The 23,750-nt window shown below is 40.2% G+C and overlaps 1 protein-coding gene across 1 annotated transcript in view; it reads left to right on the forward strand.

Moving 5' to 3' along the window:
• Positions 1–23,750, forward strand: part of snd1 (staphylococcal nuclease and tudor domain containing 1) — a 272,862-nt gene that overhangs the window by 142,412 nt on the left and 106,700 nt on the right. The window contains exon 17 of the mRNA XM_061959499.2: positions 20,065–20,253. Coding sequence (XP_061815483.1) covers positions 20,065–20,253 — 189 coding nt within the window. The remainder of the gene's footprint in view (positions 1–20,064; positions 20,254–23,750) is intronic.

The raw sequence follows: 23,750 nt of genomic DNA on the forward strand, positions 1-23,750 counted from the left end.
CTAAGTATTAATTAAAAACAAGACAGATGTTTTATTCAACAAGTATATTTAATATTTTTGGCCATTGTTACATTACACACAGTATGACCAGTAACACTGTGTTTGAATATAGGAAAATAAAACATTGTACTTTAATTGGGTGATTATTTGGCATACCACTAGATGGAGCCCACGTACCACTAGTGGTACATGTACCACAGTTTGAGAACTGATGTAGAGGATCTTTGACAATCTTTTTGCAGTAGATTCCTGATTCATGTAGAGGATCTTTGACTATCTTTTTAGAGTGGATTCTTAAGTAATGTAGGCTATATTTCACTAGATTTTTGCAGTAGATTCCTGATTCATGAAGACGATCTTTGACTAACTTTACATTAGATTTCTGATTTATGTGGAGTGTCTTTGACTAGCTTTTTTAGTAATTTCCTTAATCATGTAGAGGATCTTTGACTAGCTTTTTACAGTAGTTTCCATATTCATGTAGATAATCTTTGATTAGCTTTTTACAGTAGATTCCCGATTTACGTGGAGAATCTTTGACTATCTTTTTCATAAATTCCTGATTTATGTAGAGTATCTTGGCCTAGTTTTTTGCAGTAGATTACTGATTTATGTAGAGGATCTTTGACAAGATCTTTACAGTAGAATCTTGATTTATGTTGAGGATTCTGGACTAGCTTTTTACAGTAGATTCCTGATTTAGGTGGAGTATAAGGGACTAGCTTTTTCAGTAAATTCATTTAGAGCATCTTTGGCAGACTTTTTTAGAATAGAGTCCTAATTTATGTAGATAATTGACTAGGATTTTGTAGTAGATTCCTGACTTGCATAGAGGATCTTGGACCAGCTTTTTACAGTAGATTACTGATATATGTTGAGGATCTTGGACTAGCTTTTTACAGTAGATTCCATAATTTAAGAAGTGGCTATTTGACCTTTTTTACAGTAAACTCCTGATTTAAAAACAGCTGAGTACTCCTATCATATAGACCAGTATAAACATATTGTTTTCATTTATGACCACTATTACTTTTGTGTTGTATACCTTATAACAAAACTCAAATTTCTTCCTCATGGTCTATCTAAATCCTTGATCTTTGCAATGGCACATGCATGACATGATCATTTGTCGTATCATTCAGCTGTACATCCTCTAATCCGATTGTCATTGGTGCTATGGCGCACTGTGGGCCTTTCATCCAAATGGAACAAGTGACACGCACACATATGCACACAGACACAGGCTGCTGACCTACATGTGACTGGCCAAAGCCCAGATTCGCCAGCACTCAACCCGGGGGGCGGGTTGTGTTTGGTACGGATTCCATACATCCCTAGAACGACCGCAAAGCCACACCAAAGTAGGTCGCGCAATACCCCCAAACCACATCCTTCAGAGCTAGGGAGGGTCCAGAGAGCCTTGGGGAGGCAGAGGGAACAGTGGTCACAGGGCACAGGATTGGTACCCTGGTGTGAAGGTTCAACATATCTGACAGCTCATCAGGTCATCACCAGTCAGTGGTGGAAGTAAGGCCTGACAACACTCGTCTTGTCAAGCCGGCGTCTGTTTTACTGTGAACATATGGGGCCACTGTTTGACCTCGCTTTCTGGCTAGCGTCCACCTTGGATACTGTATACTGGCAAAACCTAAAGCCCAGGAAGCTGGTCCAAATTTAAAACAGCTTTGCCGACTATGCAAACTCGCCATCGTCTAGGAATCGTGCTCTTACTTTAGGTGAATGCCACTCGCTTGGAAAAAAACATTTCCCGGTTCAGCACATTTTCACTTGCTTTTCATCCACTCACACTCTAACCCCCAAAGGTTGACCACATTAAGGGTTTGACAGGCCATAAAGCAGGTTTCATATACCAATATACTGCAGAGCAAGGATAGAGAAGTAGACAGGATGAGGGCTCAGAGGAGGCATTGTGAGGTGTGTTCAGGGTCAGTGGACCTTTTGGATTGGGAGTTGGCGAGTACTGGATGAACTCATTCTTGGTTACACAAAATGCCATGGACACAATCCTTTCAAAGTTGTCTAAGTGCATGTGCGCCCACCTCTTCCAAATGTGACCAAAGAGGGGAAGTGTACTGAACTTAAGCACAGATCATGCTCACACAAGCCTAACGTGAAGTTAGCCAAAGCACGTATGATTAGCCAATTGTAAGTAAGTCAGCAAAATAAATTGTGTTGAAGGAACACATTGAGCATGTGTACCTCCTCTAATGAGGGCAGTATAAGGTCACCGGGAGTAAAAAGATGAGGGCTTCCTTCTTCCTCTCATCCTCCTGCTTTATTCAATGTTTGAGCTTTGCTAGCCGCCATTGTCTCTAGACTAATGGGCTTCATTATGTCGAGCTGTGTCTGTACGGACTGCCAGAGCCGGGATTAGCTGTAGCGCTGTGTTAGCCGAGAACAGTAGAAGGATGCTGCTTTGTTAGCACTCCTTAACCCAATGAGTGTGAGCTGAAGTGCATTGACCTCCACAATGTTCCCAATATATAGACTATGTGTGGTATTAGAATTCATTGTGCATCTCTGTATGTGCATTTATCACGGTGTTGCCTTGCCAACTGGCAGGCCACAGGAAATGGATGGCTCTGTTGCCGAGCAATATGAAGGTAAAACATTGTAAGTCATGGCACCAGGAGGCCCTAAATCTTTTGGACTTTTAGCTCCCTAGCAGATAAAACTGCTGTCATTTGCAGAGATCTCAGCCATCGACCTCGTCTACACCCTCCTCTTTACACGCTTGTATCAGTCATACTTGCTATTTCATGCAACAAAAACTAAAAATGGCTACTTCCAAATTGTAATCTCAGCTGACTTTAAACACTTTCATGGAGGCACAAATAGTGATTCAGTGCGCGCTGCCTTGATAGATGGGTCTTGGCATTCTAAGTAGACCTATAATGGAACGTCTCGATGTAATCTGATCAAACGTTTAGGCTCATAAAAGAAAAGCAAGATATTCAATTTGAAATATATACCAAGCATTCTTTTCCACTGCATCACTATTGTGGTGCATTAAAAATACAAACACAGCTATGATAGCACACTAACCTTGAAAAATTATTTACCGTCCATTAGGGCTGGGCGATAAAACAATAACAATATATATCGCGATAGACATGTGATCAATATCAATAGAAAATGGGGTCGATAGAACGTTCGATAATTTCACTGAGTTCTGTTAGAAAAAAATAGGAAGAAATGCCGAGCCGGAACCGCACGGCATTCTGGGGGGTGTAGGTAGAGGAAGGGCTTTGGCCTCTCAACCTATCACGACCGAGCCTGAACCGCAAGGCATTCTGGGAAATGCTAACAGGAAAAAAAAAAAAAAAAAAAGCAACAACGGCTAGCTGACGACGAGGAGTGAAACAAAACGAGAATATGAGTGCGGCAGCACGAGAGGAAATTGTAAATAAAAAAGGAAACGTCACGTCACCAGTTTGGCAGTATTTTGGATTTTTTAAGTCCGATACGAATCAGAGTAATACTGTCTGCAAACTTTGCAAGGTCGTCGCCCCGACCAAGTCTGGGAACACGACAAACTTATTTTACCACCTGAGCCGCTCTCACACGCTGGAGTACAGCAGTATCAAACAGCCACAACCATCTACATCAGCTGGTGCAAGTGGAACAGCACCGAAGCGGCAACAACAGACCACCATCGAGAGGTACTCGGCAGCAGTGCCATACGACAAAAATTCAAAACGTTATAAAGAAATAACGGATGCAGTGGTGTATCAATTAGCGAAGGACATGCTACCTACTTATATTTAAAATAAAAGTATTTATATTCAGCCTTTTTTCTCCTGGTCTTTATTTAGAATAGTTTTTGTTTTTTTTATCAATAATTATCGATATCGACTGATATGAAACACTTATATCGTGATACATTTTTTAGTCATATCGCCCAGCCCTACCGTCCATACAAGATTTTGTGGTGTTACTTTCATGAATCCGTTAATCCTGAATAATTGGTTGTAGTTGGGAAGAATTACTCAGAAACTGACGTCTGGACAGACCTAGCAGTGGGATAAAGGCATTGCATTGGAGCAGAGGGTCTTTTGACCTACAGGAGCCAAAGTCCCAAAGGGCAAAGGCCAAGAAAAGGGCCTCCCACAAATATGGAAGCATGTCCTATATGTTTTGCTTCAATAGTAAGGATTATGATCATTATTTTTCCAACCAGAGTAACGGTGTCAGCCATTTTTATGCCACAATCCAGACACGTGCTACTGTATTTAAATTTTGACTCGTTAGATATTTAGTGGTGGTTTCGTTTTTGTTAGTAATCTGTTCCAAAAGGTGCTAGAAAAACTGAATCATACAAAAACTGAAGCAATTTTACCCATAAGAAATAATGTAGATCCAAATAATTTGCGACATACACCCCAAAATTAAACAAACTAATTATAATCATAAAATATTTTTAGATTTACATTTATACAACAATACAGAATACATACAAATTATAATGAAGTCTATAGAACATTTAACATCAACTTTACCTTTTACTGAAGACTCTTGTTGGCAAAAACGGTGATGAGTGGAGAGGAACATGGGGAGGGGAGAGCCAAGCGGACGCCACATTTGTACTTTGCTACGAGTTCTTTCTTGAGTTCAATAGTGTTGCCCACTTTTTATTAATGTGCTGACACTCGCATTTTTTTGTCCCTATTGTGGCTTTATTTTGCAGTCTTGCTCAATGACTTAGTCACCAACATGTGGATTCTTTGTTTGGGCAATTCCACAAAAAGATAGGCGGACGGACTAGATTGTTAAAGTTTGGCCATACATTAACTGATAGTTAGCATACTTGCCAACCCTCCCGGATTTTCCGGGAGACTCCCGAAATTCAGCGCCTCTCCCGAAAACCTCCCGGGACAAATTTTCTCCAGAAAATCTCCCGAAATTCAGGCCGAGCTGGAGGCCACGCCCCCTCCAGCTCCATGCGGACCTGACCTGTTTTCACGTCCGCTTTCCCACAATACAAACAGCGTGCCTGCCCAATCACGTTATAACTGTAGAATGATTGAGGGCGAGTTCTTGGTTTCTTATGTGGGTTTATTGTTAGGCAGTTTCATTAACGTCCTCCCAGCGCGGTAACAACACACAACAACAGCAGTCACGTTTTCGTCTACCGTAAAGCAGTTCGTCTGCCGTAAACAGCAATGTTGTCACACTCTTAAACAGGACAATACTGCCATCTACTGTACATGCATATGTGACAATAACATCTAGGGCTTTTAGAGAGTGCAGTGCACAACTGCGCACACAACAAGGAGACAAAGCAGAAGAACGAGGAAGATACAGCCATGGCGACGCCGACGACGAGTAAGATGAAGAAATACGCTTGTAAGTTCCAAGCCACAGCTGCGATTGGACCTGGATAGCCTCCGGGAAGAAGTAGTGGACTACCAAGTGCTTGGCAGTGAAGATCTTCCTCAGGAAGCAGAGATTGACCGGTTTTGGGCCATGCTAGGGAGAGTTGGAAGATTCCAGACTGTAGCGCATTTGATGAAAGCACTTTTGTGCGTGCCACACAGCAATGCATCATCAGAGACGGTGTTCAGCATGGTTAGAAAAATAGTGACAGAGAATAGAACAAAGATGGAGAATTCAACCCTTAACTCAACAATGAGTAGATGAGTGTTCTGTGTGTGTGTATATGTGTAAATAAATGAACACTGAAATTAAAGTATTTTTCTTATATATATATATATATATATAGCTAGAATTCACTGAAAGTCAAGTATTTCTTTATATATATATATATATATATATATATATAAATCTATATATATATTATATATATGAAATACTTGACTTGGTGAATTCTAGCTGTAAATATACTCCTCCCCTCTTAACCACAACCTCCGCCACACCCCCGACCACCCCCCACCTCCCGAAATCGGAGGTCTCAAGGTTGGCAAGTATGATAGTTATGCAAACGATCAAAACTATTGGTTGTTTGCAGCATACAACTGCAGAAATCATATTTGAAGACTAAAGGAAACTCCGTAGATGAATGGGAATAGGAGTGCCCACCTTCAACTCCAAGCTGTGTTTCCTGCAACAGTGCAATCAGCTGTATCCCCCGGAGGTCGCCTTGTGGTTGAGAGCGGGCGGTCCCGCTCGGTCCTGGCTGGGGGAAAGAGGGGAAAAAGCAGCTGGCAGCACTTTCTAAATTAAAGTCAATAATGTAGCGGCGCGTTCCGTCAGAGGCAGCCCTCCCACATGGTCGCTAAGGAGAACGGCAGGGTAGGATGTCGATTGACTTCTCCCAGAGTACCTCTACTATGCGAGCAACATGTGTTTGTGTGGGTGAGCTGTATGTGGGGCGGGGGCGGGGGTGGTCAGGTATAACTGTGCGACCCATAAACAGTGTGTGGTTCACAGTAATGCTTCATATTCCAAACACAGGTGCAAATCTTATGGACACAGCGTGTTATGGTTTGCATATGAGGTAGCACTTTTCCCTAATTCTGCTGAGCTTAACTTTGCAAAGTTGAGTTTTAATACTCCAGTGTTCCCAGCTTTTTATGTGCATTTTGTTTCCTCATAAGCAAAGTTTATGATACGTTTAAATATGTCTTCTTTGTCTTCTTCTTCACATTAAAAGGAGCCCATCGAGCACCGCAGTGCCCTATACAGACATAATGATGCGACATAGCCGGTTATCTATCAAAATAGTCATATTGATTACCAACAAGTCTGTGGAAAAGCTCAAATACGCCACAAAGTCAAAACAGTGGCTTTAATGAATGTGAGAGCACAGGGTAATAGTAAACACACAAACATGTAGAGATAGAAATCACATATAGATAAATCAAAAAGTACTGTCAAGCAATTAAATAAATGAGCAATTAATTATAATATATAATTAATTTATTTTTAATATTACCTAAATATGCAGAGAAAAGCTCTCAAATTGAGGTATTTCTATTGAAATGGATGACATTATTGTAAAAATAGATATGTAAACAAAAACAAAATTGCTTTATAAAGTCCTTTGTTTTTAACAGACTTTAACTGATAGTCTGTTTGTATTCACTAAAATAACACATCAAGTCCATATAAAGTACTGAAATTAACGCATCAAGTAACAGAAAGAACACTTTGAGCAATAAGTAATGAGTGTTGAACTTGTTGCTTTTCTTTAGTTTCAGATAATATCAAAAAAATGACACACAATCAATACCAATACTAGAGCTGCACGATTTTGAGGAAAAAAAACTAATCGCAATTTTTCTCTCGATTTGCGATTTCAATTTGATTTGGGATTTTTATATTTTGTCCCAAAAAAATGTATAAACTACGAAAATGAAGGAAGACGAGTTACATTTAGACCGTCAACATACTTTTGTCTCTAGTTATCACACAATATGCAATAATTTACTAAATAATAACTAAATATTTGGCTTTATGCAGACAGACTCAGACCTTTTGTTTACATCATACTCTTAAACTGAAGAAATAACAGATAAAACTAGTGATTATAATGTAATGTAATCCAAATTCTAATAATGCAAGTAACCATTTAAAAGAATATACACTTATTTCGCATTCCCAATAACTGGAAGGTAAATAACTTTATTAGATTATTAATTTAATTCATGTTTGATTTGAAACATACATGCTAACTATGACTCAAATTATTTCATCGCATTTAAGGCGATAATTTGACGTCCCTTAAAACAATTAAGTTCAATATTAGGGACGTGGCATAGACCTGATGTGTGATGGTGGAGGGAACACTGCGCTCAGTGACAGAAAGCTAATTTTAAAAAGTAGTTTTTCTTTTTTTGGACTTCACTTTTTAAAGCCATAATAAAGTGCTCTCGAAACCCAAAAAGGTGTTTTCTCCCTAGATGACTTTTCTGAACAAATTTGTTCAGGAGGATGCAATTTGCTCCTTGCCTTATTTGCTGTAAGCCATAATGAACAACCCAATGAAAAAGATCAGACTAAGGAGACCGAGGACTTTTTGTTTAGAGTCGCCTGTTGAGCCCCAATTGAGCGTATAGCGGAAACGCCATGAGACAACAGTCCCCCGGGCGAAGGAATTTACTTCTTAAAAGGTGTCTGGTATTGGAGCAGGAAGCCTGTGCAGCAGGAGTGTTCCGCTGGCTACCAATTGTTGTAGCTTGTAACTCCGTAATGCGGTAGTGGGGTGTCTGCTTTGGCCTGTGGCTACTTTGAGGAAATTGAATTTGTGTGTGTATGTGCGCGCACAAAGGAGCTCACTATCCATCGCATTTGTAAGCACACTTGTCACATCATATTGAGGAGGTGTTCAAAGCATTCTGTGGCAAATGTATCAGTGAAAGATTCAATGTTTAGTTGTGTTCACTTCTATTCATCTACGCCTTTTTGAGTGCAGGTGCTCTGCTATTTTTCTTTGCACCATCTTGATTCAATGCCCAGAATTCCAGGGTTTAACAAAAGGAGAAACTAGTTAGCAGCTTTTGTTGTGACAAAAACACACTGCCCCTCCTAGCGATGTGAGATGCCAGATAATACCTCTGATAGCGGCCTTTTATTAGATTTTTGTTTCATTTATATTATGTCAGTTAAGGTGTGGTGCATATACACTCAGAATACTCAATGAGAATTACAAACCAGCTTCATTTCCCCTTTTCCTATTGTCGTCCTTCTGCCTCATCTGTCGCCCTCTGCCAGACATAATCCTCCGGTCGGAGCATGTCCTCTCCAAGTGAGCGCTGATTAGCAGCATCTGGATTAGGACCGATTTGTAGGGCATGGAAGAGGGGGGAAAGATGAGGACAAAAACAAAGCCCTTGTACCAGAAAATGCGAGACTGACTGCTAATGAAAAGCTCTAAGGTCAAAGTCATTCGATCTACATGGGTGAAATTTATTGGAAGAAACAATTTAGAGCAGGGGTGCCCAAACTTTTTGCCTGCATTGTCCCAAAATGGAAATGTGCCAAAGAGCCGTGGGACAAACAGTGTTTTTAAGCATACAGCAGCACCATGAGTGTGGCGATTAGGCCTTTAATGCCTTATATAAGGTAGTGGAGATCGTCAAACAGTCATTTGCCTTGCGGACATGCCAGCAATGATTGTGTGTGGCACCCTTGATTTAGACCGAATTTAGAGTGTACTCACTATATGTTTGGAAAGTACTAGTTTTTTTAAAATTTTTAATCCTAATTTGATTTTGGAAGTATCTACAAGATCAATATTTAACCCATTTAGGCCCTGTAGGGGTTCAGAAAGGTCCCAGAAGGTCCCAGGGTGTAAATTGGGTTGCCCAAAAGGTCCAAAAACGGTACCCAGAAGGAGCCTTGGACCTGCTCACGGCCTCTTTGGGTACATTTGAGACCTCTTGGAGCTCCGGAACCTTTAGGGGTCAATCTTTTTTGGAGTACTTTGGGACCTTCAGGTCTGTTAGTCCTATTTCCAGTAAAAGTAGATGGGCGCAAGAGGACCAAAAAACGTGTCTTTCCCTACCTCACTCTATGCCAGTCGTACTATGCAGCTACCCAAAGTGATTATGTATTATATCGTTAATCAAGATACAATCAGAATATTATGACATAATCAGATTATTATATGTGAGTGATAGGTCAGGACATCATAACCTTTGCTTCTTCCCGCTTCTTCATGGACGAACAAAATGTTTTTATTTTAATATTGTCTTTTATTATTACAATAGTTTTTTTGTAAATGACTATTGTACTGGAGATGATTGTTTTCTTCTTTAAGTTGTGTAGGTGAAGAGTATTTTTGGTTTATTGTGTCTTGGGGGGGAAAAAGTCTGGCACGTTTGGCTGATGTGAAAACTATGGATAAATGTCTGGCCAAAATGATGAATTATGTTTGATAACATTTTAAAAAATAGCCCTTATTGTAAAATTTAAAAAAAAATCTCTAATGAGGCAAGATTACCCGTACTGTGCTATAGTTGGGTTAGAGTTTGCAAATGAAGTGCTCCTTTTCTCCCTCTTGTCGTGCTGTAACCTGAGCTCATTGCAAAAACTACACTTCAATATACATTTAGAAAATAATACATATAGATATCAGTATTGAGAAGCAGGAAGTTATTGGTATAGCCTTGAAAAAAACAAAAACCTCTGATCTGTGCTGGAGTATGATTGTGAGTCCGCCCTGAATTTGTGCGGTGAGATTTGATGGCAAGCCAATGTTGAGGCAGGTGCAGCTGGAGAAAAAAGCTTGAGGTTAAGTCATATTGTCACTTGTTGTCTAGCAACAGACTAACTAGGTAATACAGTTTATATTACCTTTGTAGTTGTTAGGTAGGAAGAACATAACATCTCATTGCTTTCTCCAGACTGGAATCAGATCATCATTTTCCTCTTTTGTCTGACCGCTCAGTGGTTAAGCAGGTTTATTTGTGCTGATCCCTGTACCTCATTTCCTTTTACTGTAAAATACTCCAGCACCCACCGGGAGGACATTTTTTGGTGAAATATGCTGTGTCGAGAGCAACACGTCGGTCGTCTCTCAAACTTCAGTCTCTGGTTTCTGACAAGCGGACATAAATTGACAAAAAGCCATGTTGAAAAATGCCTCTGTCTGCTCTCTTCCACCACCCCTCCCTTCAAGTCTGCCTCATTCTCTCAATCTGTCAGCACAGACAGTCCGGGAGGACAGAAATGGCTTTTTGAGTGACACGAGGCTGGCGATGCCATTTGCAGCGTCAACTGGTGAAAAGGGGGATAGAGAAAAGAGGCGGAGACGAATGATTATGGACTTGCCATCACTGTCCTATGCCGGACACCCCCCCCCCCCATAAACATTGTCTCGCTTTGGCTCATCATCATCTGTGGCCATTCATGCCTAAATAACCATGTCTTATTGCCATTAGATGTAAAAGAAAACATCTGCAAAAAGACCTAGCATGGGGTGGTATCTCTGACACAGCCCATACCACGGCAGGCACAGAATCATGCATATTTAAAATTCCATTATGAAATCTTAATTTGATTCATAGAGCGGCAGCAGAGTGGAGCAAGAGTGCAGCAACAGAGCTTCTTGTAGTTGATATGAATACTTATTGCCGGCATGTGTGACAAAGATGGAAGGTAAAGGCTGTTTATTATTTTGTGTCGTATGGTCAATTGTCTTTTAGCATGCCTTTAGTGTTGGTCAATAATGTAGGCCAGTCCTTCTCAAATAGTGAGGCGGGCCCCCTGGGAGGGCACGGTGCGATGCCAGGGGAGCACGTGTGACCTTCAGGAACATGCTTTTTTTTCAATGCTAGAATATGACAAAGCGAAGGAAGACTGGTGTGTGGTTTCCTTTAATGTTAATAAACTTACACTGTTATTTATGCAGAGGTATAATTATAACAATTTTTTAGACAAATTATACTATTTATAGTCATGTGGAGAGTAGGGGCGGCGCACAATATTTTCTTCTTCCTAGGGAGGCATAACAGAAAATAATTGAGAAGCACTGGTATAGGCCTAGGCTTATATTGATACCATTACCAAGGTGGGTATTGGTTTCGGATTGATACTTTGGTTGCAATTTCTCTTCTGTACGTGCTGGAGTATGATTGTGAACAAATTACTACATTTCCCTCAGTTTTTGCGACTGCAGCGTCTCTTCTAGTTTGTCAGTGCAAACATCTCTCTCGGTCTCTTTGTCGCTCTCTCTCTCTGTCGCTCTCTCTGCCTCTGTCTCTCAGGCAAACTTTGCCCTACTGTCTGATGCAATGTTATAAGTTGTAAATCGTTATTGAAAACAATGTGACAAAATGTCAAAACTTTTGCTGCAACTTTGTGAAAAAGCATTTTAGGCAGTCACCCATCACAAAAAATATTCCATAATCCTGGATGAATTGACGTGCAATCCAACAGATTATCCCTAAAGTGATGTGCGGATCGATACTCAAATGTCAATACCGCCGATACCAGATCTTTATGCTCTACTATCGATCCTCAAATCAAAAATATCGAGACTTTTGATACTTTAGTACTGGGATGTCCAAAGTTTTTCCACCGAGGGCCGTGTACTGAAATGTCAAAATACCGGTATGCGGGGACCATATTGATATTTTTTCATAAAAAAAATCTAAAAACTGATAGTATGACTAAGTACAATTATTAGATAGAACTTTTCAGCTAGTTCTCATTATATATCGATTGTTTTGCTCCTTTTTCTTACATTTTTAATATATTTTTTCCCATGTAATAATTTAATACATATAATAATATGATTGCATAACTGCATAACAATTCTGCCTGTAAGAAAATATTGATATATATGGACATTTAGTCAAATCAGAATTAGAATTGTTTATATTGCCATTTTTTTTTTTACGGTGACATCGCGTTACATGAAACATTAACTATAGCAAAAAGCCCGGAAAAGTAACCACAGCTGAATGGGTGGCATTATAATGTCTCGGTTAGTGTGATATACCATAGTAAATAATGTACAATGACTTGTACATTATCTTGAAAATCAGGAAACAAAATAAATATTTTTCTTTTTATCGACCAAGGGTGCTGATGGGTGTTTCCCACCCACACATCACTCACACTGAAGACAATGTTTTTGAAAATGTCAAAAGTCCCAGTTTTTGTGGACAATAGTATACATTTGCATCTGAACAAGAGGGCAAAACGCCTGAAGACATATGCTTTTTTTAAAAGGGCTTTTTATTGCAAAGTAACTTTATGGTACGTGCTTATGTGTATTTGGAATCTGCATTAGTCCGTAAAATTTGAAACCAAATTTATAAAACAATCTTGCCTTTCTTTATACTTCCGCCAAATGAGTCGTTTGGAATTTTATAGGTGTGAAGTTTTTCCCAGGTGTGTTGTCAGCAGATTATCCATATATGGTAGACTTCTTTGCGCGTGTTCGCCATTTTTTATTATGAAGCGGCGTTTCTAGTCCAAAACATGACCACGATACAACCCAATGAAGAAATGCTCTGTTGTTGGTTGCTTTAACGAGCACAAGTCACTACACAAGCGTTCAGCCTCATCTGAAGTAAAAAGTGTCTAACTTTTATGATTCGTGGCAATGTACCTTAAACTGTGAAGAATTTGCTCCGAGTCTGTGCAAAGAAGAGTTCTCCTTCACCAACCACAGACCTACACAATGGATTTTCTGAAATTTTTTTTTTATAATGACGGGCTAGGTGCCTACTATTTATAACAATGGAGGAGAAAATTAAACGTTAAGTAATAACAGTAGGTTAGTAATGTGTGAATGATACGTTAGCAATGTTAGCTTGAGTTATTATGTGGCTATCTTAGCTTTCTACTTTAATACAACAGCATAACCGTCTTGCGGCAATATAAATAATGATTTTCCTAAACTACTTTTATTTGGTTCAGTGCCTGCTGTGTTTGGCAATGGACCAGTTAGGAATATAATCCGTTATTACGTTAGCGAAGTAGCTTGGCGCGTGCCTTTAGCCTCTATTGTTTACAGAGGTCAAAGCGGTACTGTAGTGGACTTATTAACATGATATAGAATAGAAAATCATTGTTTGTCGATATACACATGTATATGGCCAGGTTCTAGCATTGGAGAGATACAGACTCTGTAGAAGTATAGCCTTAGTGTATAGTTACAAAGTTGGCAGGTTCCCTCCGCTCCTCCGCCCACACGCTATATCGCTATAACTTTTGGGATGTTGTGTTGTGGTGAAAGTCACTCAAAACAGAGGGGCAAGAAAGCTAAAAAAACTACAAAAGATGGCTTCTGGGGCAGGGACAAAGGTTCAATCAGCATGAAGAGACGTGGTGAGGAGGGGTTCATTTGCATCCAAGCACTCTGCATCTCAAAACGACTTATTTTCAAAGGGACCCAAAAAGTGGCTTGAAGATACATCTGTGAAATATAATCTATGCAAAATTCTGACCAAAGAGCCACCATTACAATGTTATGTAGACCACAAGAAAGTGTTTTAAATGTAGAAAAACAATTATATTATGACCCCTTTATTATCAATGATCATGCGGATATGGCCCAAAGTTAAAACGTGTCACTTGTAAGCATTCAATTGTGTGATCGGGTCACTTTGTGTTCATACCCTTCAACCAGTTAAGGAGAATTATTACAAATGGAACTCAACATTATTCGACTAGCGTGCCGTCTTACCACCCTTATAGAAAGAAAAAAAATGAAAACTACACTCTCGTTATTGCTGTTATTGATTTTAATAACCAGGGCTGTTCAGACCCAAAGTGGCTCCACGCTCGGCTGCCACTCATGCTGCATTGTCAAGGCTGAGTGATACTTTCATTTCATCTTGTGAAAGATCCATAAAGTTATTTAAGAAGGGTTGACTTGGTTGTCTGACTGATGTTTCCCACTACAAGAAACATTCATAAATGTATACTTAAATAAGTGCTCATTGGCAAATTTCACTTAAAAATAAACCCCGACAGGACCCTAAAATTAAACTGTTATCAGGTTTTGAGCAAATGGCGCACAGTCAAAATATAAAAAAAATATTTGTGTTAGACATTCTGACAATAAAATGTAATTTGTGTCAAAATGGTTTTTTTTATAGGTTAAATTGAATTATGTTGGGTTGGGGAGGAGTTCATTTCCCAAGTGGAGAAGTTCAAGTACCTCGGAGTCGTGGTCATGAGTGGGGGAAGAGTGAATTGTGAGATCGACAGGCCAAACGCAGATCGGTGCGGCATCTGCAGTGATGCGGACCCAGTATCAGTCTGTTGGGGTGAAGAAGAGCTGAACCGGAAGACATTGCTCTCAATTTACCGAACGATCTTTGTTGAAATCTTCACCTATGGTCGTGAGCGTTGGGTTATGACCGAAAGGACAAGATCACGGGTACAAGCGGCCGAAATGAGTTTCCTTTGTCAGGTGACGGGGCTCTCCCTTAGAGATAGGGTGAGAAGCGCTGTCATTCGGGAGGAACTCAAAGTGAAGCCGTTGCTCCTCCACATTGAGAGGAGACAGATGAAGTGGTTTGGGCATCTGGTCAGGATGCCCTCCGGACGCCTGCATGGGGAGGAGTTATGGGCATGTCCGACCGGTAGGAGGCCACAGGGAATTCCCAGGACACGCTGGAGAGACTGTCTCCCGGCTGGCCTGGGAACGCCTCGGGATCCCCCGGAAAGAGCTTGGCTTATCTGCTTAGGCTGCTGCCCCTGTGACCCGACCCCAGATAAACGGAAGAAGATGGATGGACCGCTGAATTATGTTAATTTACTTGAATTAAGCATGATTAAAAGGCAACCACACATTCAAAACAAGGCCAAAAATGCAACCCACGATTTACAAAATTTGAAAGCAACTTTAGAAAAAACAAGGCCAAAGTGGCTTATATATGATAAGCGGACTTGGCAACACTGATTAGTCGTCGTGGCTGATCTTGGCGGCCCGCTACTGTGATGTGTATTTGTCATGGTGGCTTGGCGGACTGACAGAAAAGTATGATCATACGTGTCGTTTAGCATAACAAGGTCCAGAGGCTCTTCTGGTGACATGACTTGGTTCTGTTGTTAGTATTTGAGTAGGTGCTTCTTTTTTATTCGCAGATCCAAGTAATGGACTTCTTCACGTTCTCAAGACTGTCATGTGAGTCATGAATCAAAGATTTCTGTAGAGTGAAACATTACTTTTTAAACTGCAAAAAAAATCCCACATGCATTAACTGGAAACACTTGCTTTAACGCAGCTTTCCTACTTTTGTATCCAGTAGAATTGCCATTACGGTACGGAATGGAACCCATCCATTATCTATTGATGAAAGGGGAAAACTCATTAACGGGCATCAGGCGGGTTTAATGGTGGGGATAGCGCTTGTTCAGAAGCTGTTTAACTTGTCCACGTCGTCGCTGCTGCTGCCGACAACATGGCGGACGGCCCCTGACAGTGATACATATAGGACCCCTTGGTTCACATTGACCACCCTGAAGGGCTTAGGGTGTCCATGCACACTGTAGACCCACACATGTTCATGTTAATATGCCATTGGGGATATCACCAGTCTTTGGACAAAGAAACAAGAAAAGCAGGTAATACTGTAGAAGTGGACATAGATGGTTGGAAACACTTCTAGTACTCGCCAGCGGACCTCATTTTACCGCTGCTGCCCTGAAGGTTTTTTTTTTAATTAAAAGCCTCATTAACATGCACTTGACATCCCGTCCTCATCTGTGCCATTAAAGGGATCAATGGCGGTTTGTTTGATTCATTCATTTATACTACTTCCCCTTTCCTCTCCCTGTTAAAAGGTGATCTATATTTGTAACCTTTACTTGCACCCACTAACCTCTCTAACCGCTTTCACTTCGATCACAGTGATGCCTAACAATCTACTAGATGTTTTTGTGTGTTCTTGCGTGCATGTGTTTGTGTGTGTGTGTGTGTTTGTGCGTGCACTGCAAAAAAGAGCTGTCTATGAGATAAAAACACAAGAGTTTTGGAAAAAATTCTAAAAACTAGTTAAATTAACTAGTTGCATGGCTAGACAATTTTACTTAAGACATGATATATTAAGATTTGTATATCTAGAAATTAGCAGGACTTTTAAGATAGAAGAAAGTATCTTATTCTTAACAAGCATTCAACTTGCAATTTTTAAACTAAGCATCCTCGATGTTGCAGAATTTTTAAACAAAATTTCCTATGTAGGAAAAACCATAATATGGTGTTATTTTCTCAATTTTAACATGTTTAAACTAGAATAGAAAATATATAAATAGTCATGCTAAAATTAGGATTAGTCAATAACTAAAAATACGGAAGTAGCTCTTTAAACGTTCTAGAAATACAATTTTAAATCTTTGGAAGTGGCAAATAATTTGGCGAGGGCATGCGTGCAGTTTTTCAGCTTAATTACTCTTTAACCCTGTGAGAAACCAAATTATTTGCTTATTTGTTGAAAATTCTTAATACGCCCGTCAGTTTTCAGGCTAATTAATTGTTTGAAACTTGGTCAGGATTTGTTGCACGGTATTTAAAAAAACAAAATCGAACTGATACATAACTTCCTGCTGTAACCTAGACAGATACCAACCACTTATTTATTTCTATATATTTTTTATTTTATGTAGATTTAAGTGTAGTTAATTCACACACACCTGGAGGTGAGAAAGGGTCAAACAATTATGGATTTGACAAAGTGCACCTGTAGATTTGTTCTAACCAAATATAATATCATTACTTTAGTCGCGTTACCATCACATCCAAAAGTCAGTAATGAAGCAATTGTCCTTTTTACCATCTATCAATGTATGCAGTCTCCGGCTGGTCTGCTGGCCAACGGGATCAAGTGTCGTCAGTCAACGTGGGGGCTGGTTGTCAAGCGTTTCAATGCGGAAATTGCAGATCTCTTTGGCACTGGTTTTTTCTGGCGGGCTTTGTGCACTTTTCAGACACAGCTGCAGTGGGAACAGCGATTCTTGGCGCATGGCTTTTGTCAGTTTCTTTTCCTGCGCAAGCGTCCTCATAGGCTTTCAGGGTGGGTACGGTCCTGAAGATGCTGACAGCGTTTTGGGCTGGCTGGTGAGGTTTGACGTGTTAAAACGGTTGTCTATTTTCTTTCCTGCCGGAGTGTTTGCAGGGCATTTGATGCAAACAAAATTCCTCTGAAGGAGTAAAAAGGTCTTGCACGATTGACATTGTTTGTTTGCACTGTGAGCTCAGGTGAGCTTGGGAAGTTTAGGATCTCCTACCTTATTGGCGCTTGATTTGTTCAACCTAACCCACCTTACCCACCTAGCACAGTATGGGTAATCTTGTATCATTTGAAAAAAAATTTCAATAATTTGTTAAATCAGAGGATTTTTTTTTATTGGTATTGTATTTTATAATTACTGTAAAAATTATCATTCTTAATAATTGTGTACCCCTATTATATAATTTAAAAAAAATGTTTTGCAGGGTGTATATAATTGGAGATTTGAATATCTGCAAACACTCCTTTATTCGTGATTAGTAAATGAGGCCTCTGTGATTATGTGGCACACTCACAAGGTGTATTGACACTGAAATATACTGTTAGTGTTTCATAATGGTCATCCGTCATCTGCTGGATAAAAAAGTCACTACATCTGTTTTGCAAATAGCTAGCAAATTTGATTGGTTTTGTTTTTTAAACAAATAGCTGTGCGCAAGAAACACATCAGTGAACCATTTAGTAAACAGGAAAGTAAGAACATTTACTGTACCTTACTTGATGCTATGAGATCAAAATGATCCTAAACTTAATTTTTCATTGTTCCGTTCAGACCGATGGAGACAAACAATGTCAAAGGCAACAAGCCACTCTTACGACTTAATTTAGCATGAACCGTCACTCGTTAGCTGAAAGAAGCGCTTCTTGATAAACGCATTTAGTGCTTCACATTCAAACAACACAGCAGAAGTATTGGTCACGTGTTTTTGTCTTAAAGTGACACACACATCGAGGCATTGAGGAACACTGGTATCTCTCTTTGTGGTTAATAATGCATTCATGGTTCAGTATCGTTTGGCCCATCACTACTAACGTGGTGTTGTAGACGGCCATTATAACCACACATTATTGAGAATTTGTTTTGTAGTTTAAGGTCATTTTTTTAATTAAAATATGGAATTTTTTTATAGACTCTAATGATAGCCACCCAAATATTTTTGTTCCATAAGTGATTTGCTTTCTGCAGCTCATCTGTTGTCAGACAGTTTGATTTTGTTTTCAGTTTGAGCTTTATCTCCTCCCACCAAGTGACACATTTACAAGCTATTGATTTTGCTTGAAATCGGATCAAGGTTGTGATTGTTTGCTCCTGTGTAAAAAAAAGTGTCATTCAAACTAAACCCCTGTATGTTCATTAGGAGGAGAAATGATGCTGTAGACTTTGTTGGATGGTAATTATAATTCTAAGTGGAGATGCAGTAGTTTTGTGCTTAAAAAGAACCCCAATAGCAATTTGTGAAATGCTAACCCTCTGCATGCTTTCAATTTGTTTTAGTGCAGGTTTTGGCTCTGACAAGGTGTCACCTACTGCAGGTTTTTGTTTTTATTTATTAACTTCTTTATTTTCATTCACTTCCAAACAGTTAAGTGAATTAAATCAGCCCGGGCGCACTTTTAAACAATGACCTTGGGTGGAGCATCTTTCGCTTGCATGCAAAAATGACTACAATTGTCAGAGCACACACACACACAAGCACACGCACGCATATATAACTCTTCTCATTTCCATTCAGTGTGTCGACACAATCCCGACATTTATGAGATTACCCGGAGCCTGTTTGTGTTCCGACGGGAGCCTTGTTGGCTCCACGCAGGACTCCACTGGGAACCATCTGGGCTCTAGAAGCCAGCCCGCCTCACGTATTCTCGCCGTTATCATTTCTCAAGTTATTTTTAAGTCATACTGCTGCAAAACGGCAGTTTGTGTGCACTTGTGCATTACTTAAATGAATGGCTAACCTTTTTTAGCCTTCAGCCGCTTCCCCCGTTTGACATTTGGGCTCTGTGTGGACGACTTGTGTCCTAATGGCCTAGTTATGTAACTGCCACAATGCGCAGGGATCCAAATAGGGGTGTAGATACATCCAAGAAGAAAATATGGTTTTAGTAGAAAACCTTAAAACCTGATTTTCTGTGTGCATACGCCAATAAAAGCTTTTGACTTTAGTGGAGACCGAGGCCGAGCAGTTTACTAACTTAATTTTCTCCAGATTTCCCTGGTGGCTGCAGCATCAAGCAAGCTCTTAATCGCTTGACTCTGCCATATCTGCTCACCCTCCCGCTTTCTTGCTGACTGGAGTGTCCATTGATAGGGAAATTAAAAAAATATTTTTGTTGTGAATTATCTTGCAGGTGTTGTTATGGAGGAATTCCATTGCAAAAAAAAGTAGTTGTAGTACCCACAGTAGGCCAGTTGTACCTTGTTTGGGCCCACTTCACACCTGAATCATGGAGAAAATGTCTACAAGCGAATCGATGGCAGGCCTCCAGCAATAGAACAGTAGTAACTCCTCAGGGATAGAATCTTCACTTCATTTGTCGTAATGAAATCTTTAGACCTAATCTGGGTTTATAGATCAGCGTAACAATGTATTTCGCTTTGTTCCAGGTGGAGGTGGAAGTGGAGAGCATGGACAAAGCCGGCAACTTCATTGGCTGGCTGCACATCGAAGGCGTGAACCTGTCCGTGGCGCTGGTGGAGAACGCTCTGTCCAAGGTCCACTTTACCGCTGAGCGCAGCAGCTACTACAAAACTCTGGTGTCGGCGGAGGAGGGCTGTCGGCAGAGGAAGGAGAAGGTTGGTACCACTTTAGATTTGCCATCTTGCTTCTTAAAATTGGCTACACAAGAATTTACTTATTTGTTCCTGACGACCGAAAATGTGCCATTAAATTATATTTTTGATGCAGCACTTATTTTAACGTAAACTAATCCAATCCTTTAAGATTTGAATATATATATATATATATATATATATATATATATATATATATATATATATATATATATATATATATATACCGTATTTTCCGCACCATAAGGCGCCCTGGGTTATAAGCCGCGCCTTCAATGAACGGCATATTTCTAAACTTTGTCCACCTATAAGCCGCCCCGTGTTGTAAGCCGCATCTAACTGTGCTAAAGGAATGTCAAAAAAACAGTCAAATAGGTCAGTCAAACTTTAATAATATATTAAAACCAGCGTGATGTGGGCGCGCATGGAATCGTATATCAACATGGACGAAGCTGCGTGAAAAAAGCCACCCGGCCTCTTCGCGTAAACTTAAACTTACCTTAACCACTCGCTCATCTTTTCTTCATCCATCCCTTCGAGTTAGCTTTTATGATGACGCCGGCTGGAAAGGTCTCTTTTGGCAAGGTCTTCCTTTTGAATATCACCATGGGTGGAAGTTTCTGGCCATTAGCATGGCAAGCTAGAACCACAGTGAAGGATGACTTCTCATTCCCTGTGGTGCGAATATTCACCGTACGTGCTCCCGTTGTATCCACAGTGCGGTTCACAGGAATATCAGTTGCTGTGAAATAGTAATCCGTGTGCGGATGGAGAGATTGCATCTTTTCATGAACCGGATCCCTGTCGTTTAGTAGGAGCCATTTTGTGGTCTTTACAGATGTAAACACACAAAGGAAATGAAACGTACGGTAATATCCGCGCGCTTTTTCTTCTTCTACGCGGGCGGGTGGTTGCTTACAGTAGAAGAAGAAGCGCTTCCTGTTCTATGGGGGCGGGTGCTTACCTTGGCGGTTGCTTGCGTAGAAGAAGAAGCGCTTCCTGTTCTACCGGGAAAAAAGATGGCGGCTGTTTACCGTAGTTACGAGACCGAAACTTTATGAAAATGAATCTTAATATTTATCCATATATAAAGCGCACCGGGTTATAAGGCGCACTGTCAGCTTTTGAGAAAATTTGTGGTTTTTAGGTGCGCCTTATAGTGCGGAAAATACGGTATGTATATATAAATATATATATATATATATATATATATATATATATATATGTGTGTGTGTATATATATATATATATATATATATATATATATATATATATATATATATATATATATATATATATATATATATGCTGTGTGTATATATGTATATATATATATATATATATATATATATATATATATATATATTTTTTTTGGTATTTTTTTTTGTATAAAACAACCCACCATTTGGCACTTCAGAGTAAGAGTACATGTTGGAATTCATGTTTCCTCTCAATGAACTGCGGCACTCCTGCAGTCCTAGACCAGGACACACTACCACCATACTTGCATGGGGACGGCGTGGCGCAGTGGAAGAGTGGCCGTGCGCAACCCGGGGGTCCCTGGTTCAATCCCCACCCAGTGCCAACCTCGTCATGTCCGTTGTGTCCTGAGCAAGACACTTCACCCTTGCTCCTGATGGGTGCTGGTTAGCGCCTTGCATGGCAGCTCCCTCCATCAGTGTGTGAATGTGTGTGTGAATGGGTAAATGTAGAAGTAGTGTCAAAGCGCTTTGAGTACCTTGAAGGTAGAAAAGCGCTATACAAGTACAACCCATTTATCATTTATTCATTTACTTGACTTTAAAGAAATGGAGCTATATAGAAATATTAGTCCCCTTTATTTTGTGAGCCGAAAGAAATGCTTTCTGAGCACTTCACAGTTAAGACATTAGCTGTATTGGTCATGTTTTTTTCTTAAAGTGACACACACATCACAGTTTCTCTCCTTGTGTTTTATAATACGTCCATGCTTCAGTATAGTTTGACCTATCACTAGTCACAGTACATACTGGAATTCATTTCCCTTCAGTGAACCACAGCACCCCCAGTCTAGGCAGCACTCATGCATCCCCCCACACTGTAACACTCGCCACCATTTCCGGTTAAACCTTTTGGCTGGTTTCCCTTTACAAAAAACCCTGCCAGGTACGTGAGCACACAGGCCCTGTCAGGTTCAATAGTCTCACCGCAGGCTGATGGCTCAGTGGCGACACCTATGATGACAACAAGCCCCCCCTGCCTCAGTCCAGACAGTTTGACTTCCACTGCTTTTGACTTGAGCTAACCTGAATGCCGACCGGCCAGCCAGACTAACGGTGATCACGTAGACGCTGGTTGGCCACAGGCGGGCGGCGCACAGTTCAACCTGAGCCTGCATTGTTGGTGTGTAGTGAAGGGTTTGTGTGTTGCGAATGCATCGTTTGCAACTTGCAGGCAGCTGAGATGGGACTCTGTGCTCTAATTAACCCGGAGAGACAAGGGTAGAAGAAAAGCTGAGATCTTTGCTTTTTTCCCTCCTTGTTTGAAGTCATGGCTGGTTTTACGTATAGCAAGGGCAGATCACATCGCTTCCTGTCTCTCCTCGTTCTTCCGTCTCTTTGTGTCCCCGAGGCTTTGGTTTCAGGAGGACATGCTGTGTCAGGCTTCCCTGCAAGATAACTAGCTTGTCGTAATGTACACCCATGTGTGGACGGCGTATAAAAAAACCTTGCGTTGGTGGTCTAGCAAGGAATTAGCACAAGAACAAAAGAAGAGGGGGGTATTGCTGCAGTTGCATCCTCAACCTAAAACTGCTTAGTTTGGTTAAGTGAATGAGGTTTTACTACAATTAGACCAGTGGGACAAAGTATTCTAAATGAAGCTTTCCAATGAGCTTAATGAGACTTCCAGACTCAGCATGTTTTCATTGCTGAAGTACATTTCTTTGGGATAGTTACAGCTAACAGAGAAAGTGAGTGGCACTTGTTCATTAAATATTAATTAACATGGAGCTCTGAACAGATAACGATGTGGATTACAAGCTATCTCTCAACAGAAGATTCTAGAGCTTTAGGAGTGTTTGGATTGTACATGTTTTTAGTACGGGTGTCCCTGTACAACTCTTTTACTAGCGATACGGATATTACAGCCTTGAGTATTGACCAATATCAATCCAATATGACATTAGCAGGAATCATTATTATTGTTTTGTAGTGTGGAATGTTTGAAAAGGTTTGATCAACTGAAATTAATCAAACAGAGCAATCGAAACCCATTTATTATTAACCGTTTAGAATTGACTTATGCTGTCTCTAATTCGAAGTGAAGTGGTGATTAAGTTGAATGATGCAGACACGGTTGTTACTGAATACTTTTTAATACGCTTCTGCCTTGGAGACTTTGTATGTGTAGTTCTCAGGGCATTCAATCGATCGCAACTGGACTGTTTGGTAGAATACAATGGCCTGGATGAATGAGAACATTCATACACATCTTTGTATTTGTAAATAATATACAACTGC

This window comes from Nerophis lumbriciformis, linkage group LG05, assembly GCF_033978685.3.
Source record: "Nerophis lumbriciformis linkage group LG05, RoL_Nlum_v2.1, whole genome shotgun sequence".
In the NCBI taxonomy this organism is placed as follows: Eukaryota; Metazoa; Chordata; class Actinopteri; order Syngnathiformes; family Syngnathidae; genus Nerophis; species Nerophis lumbriciformis.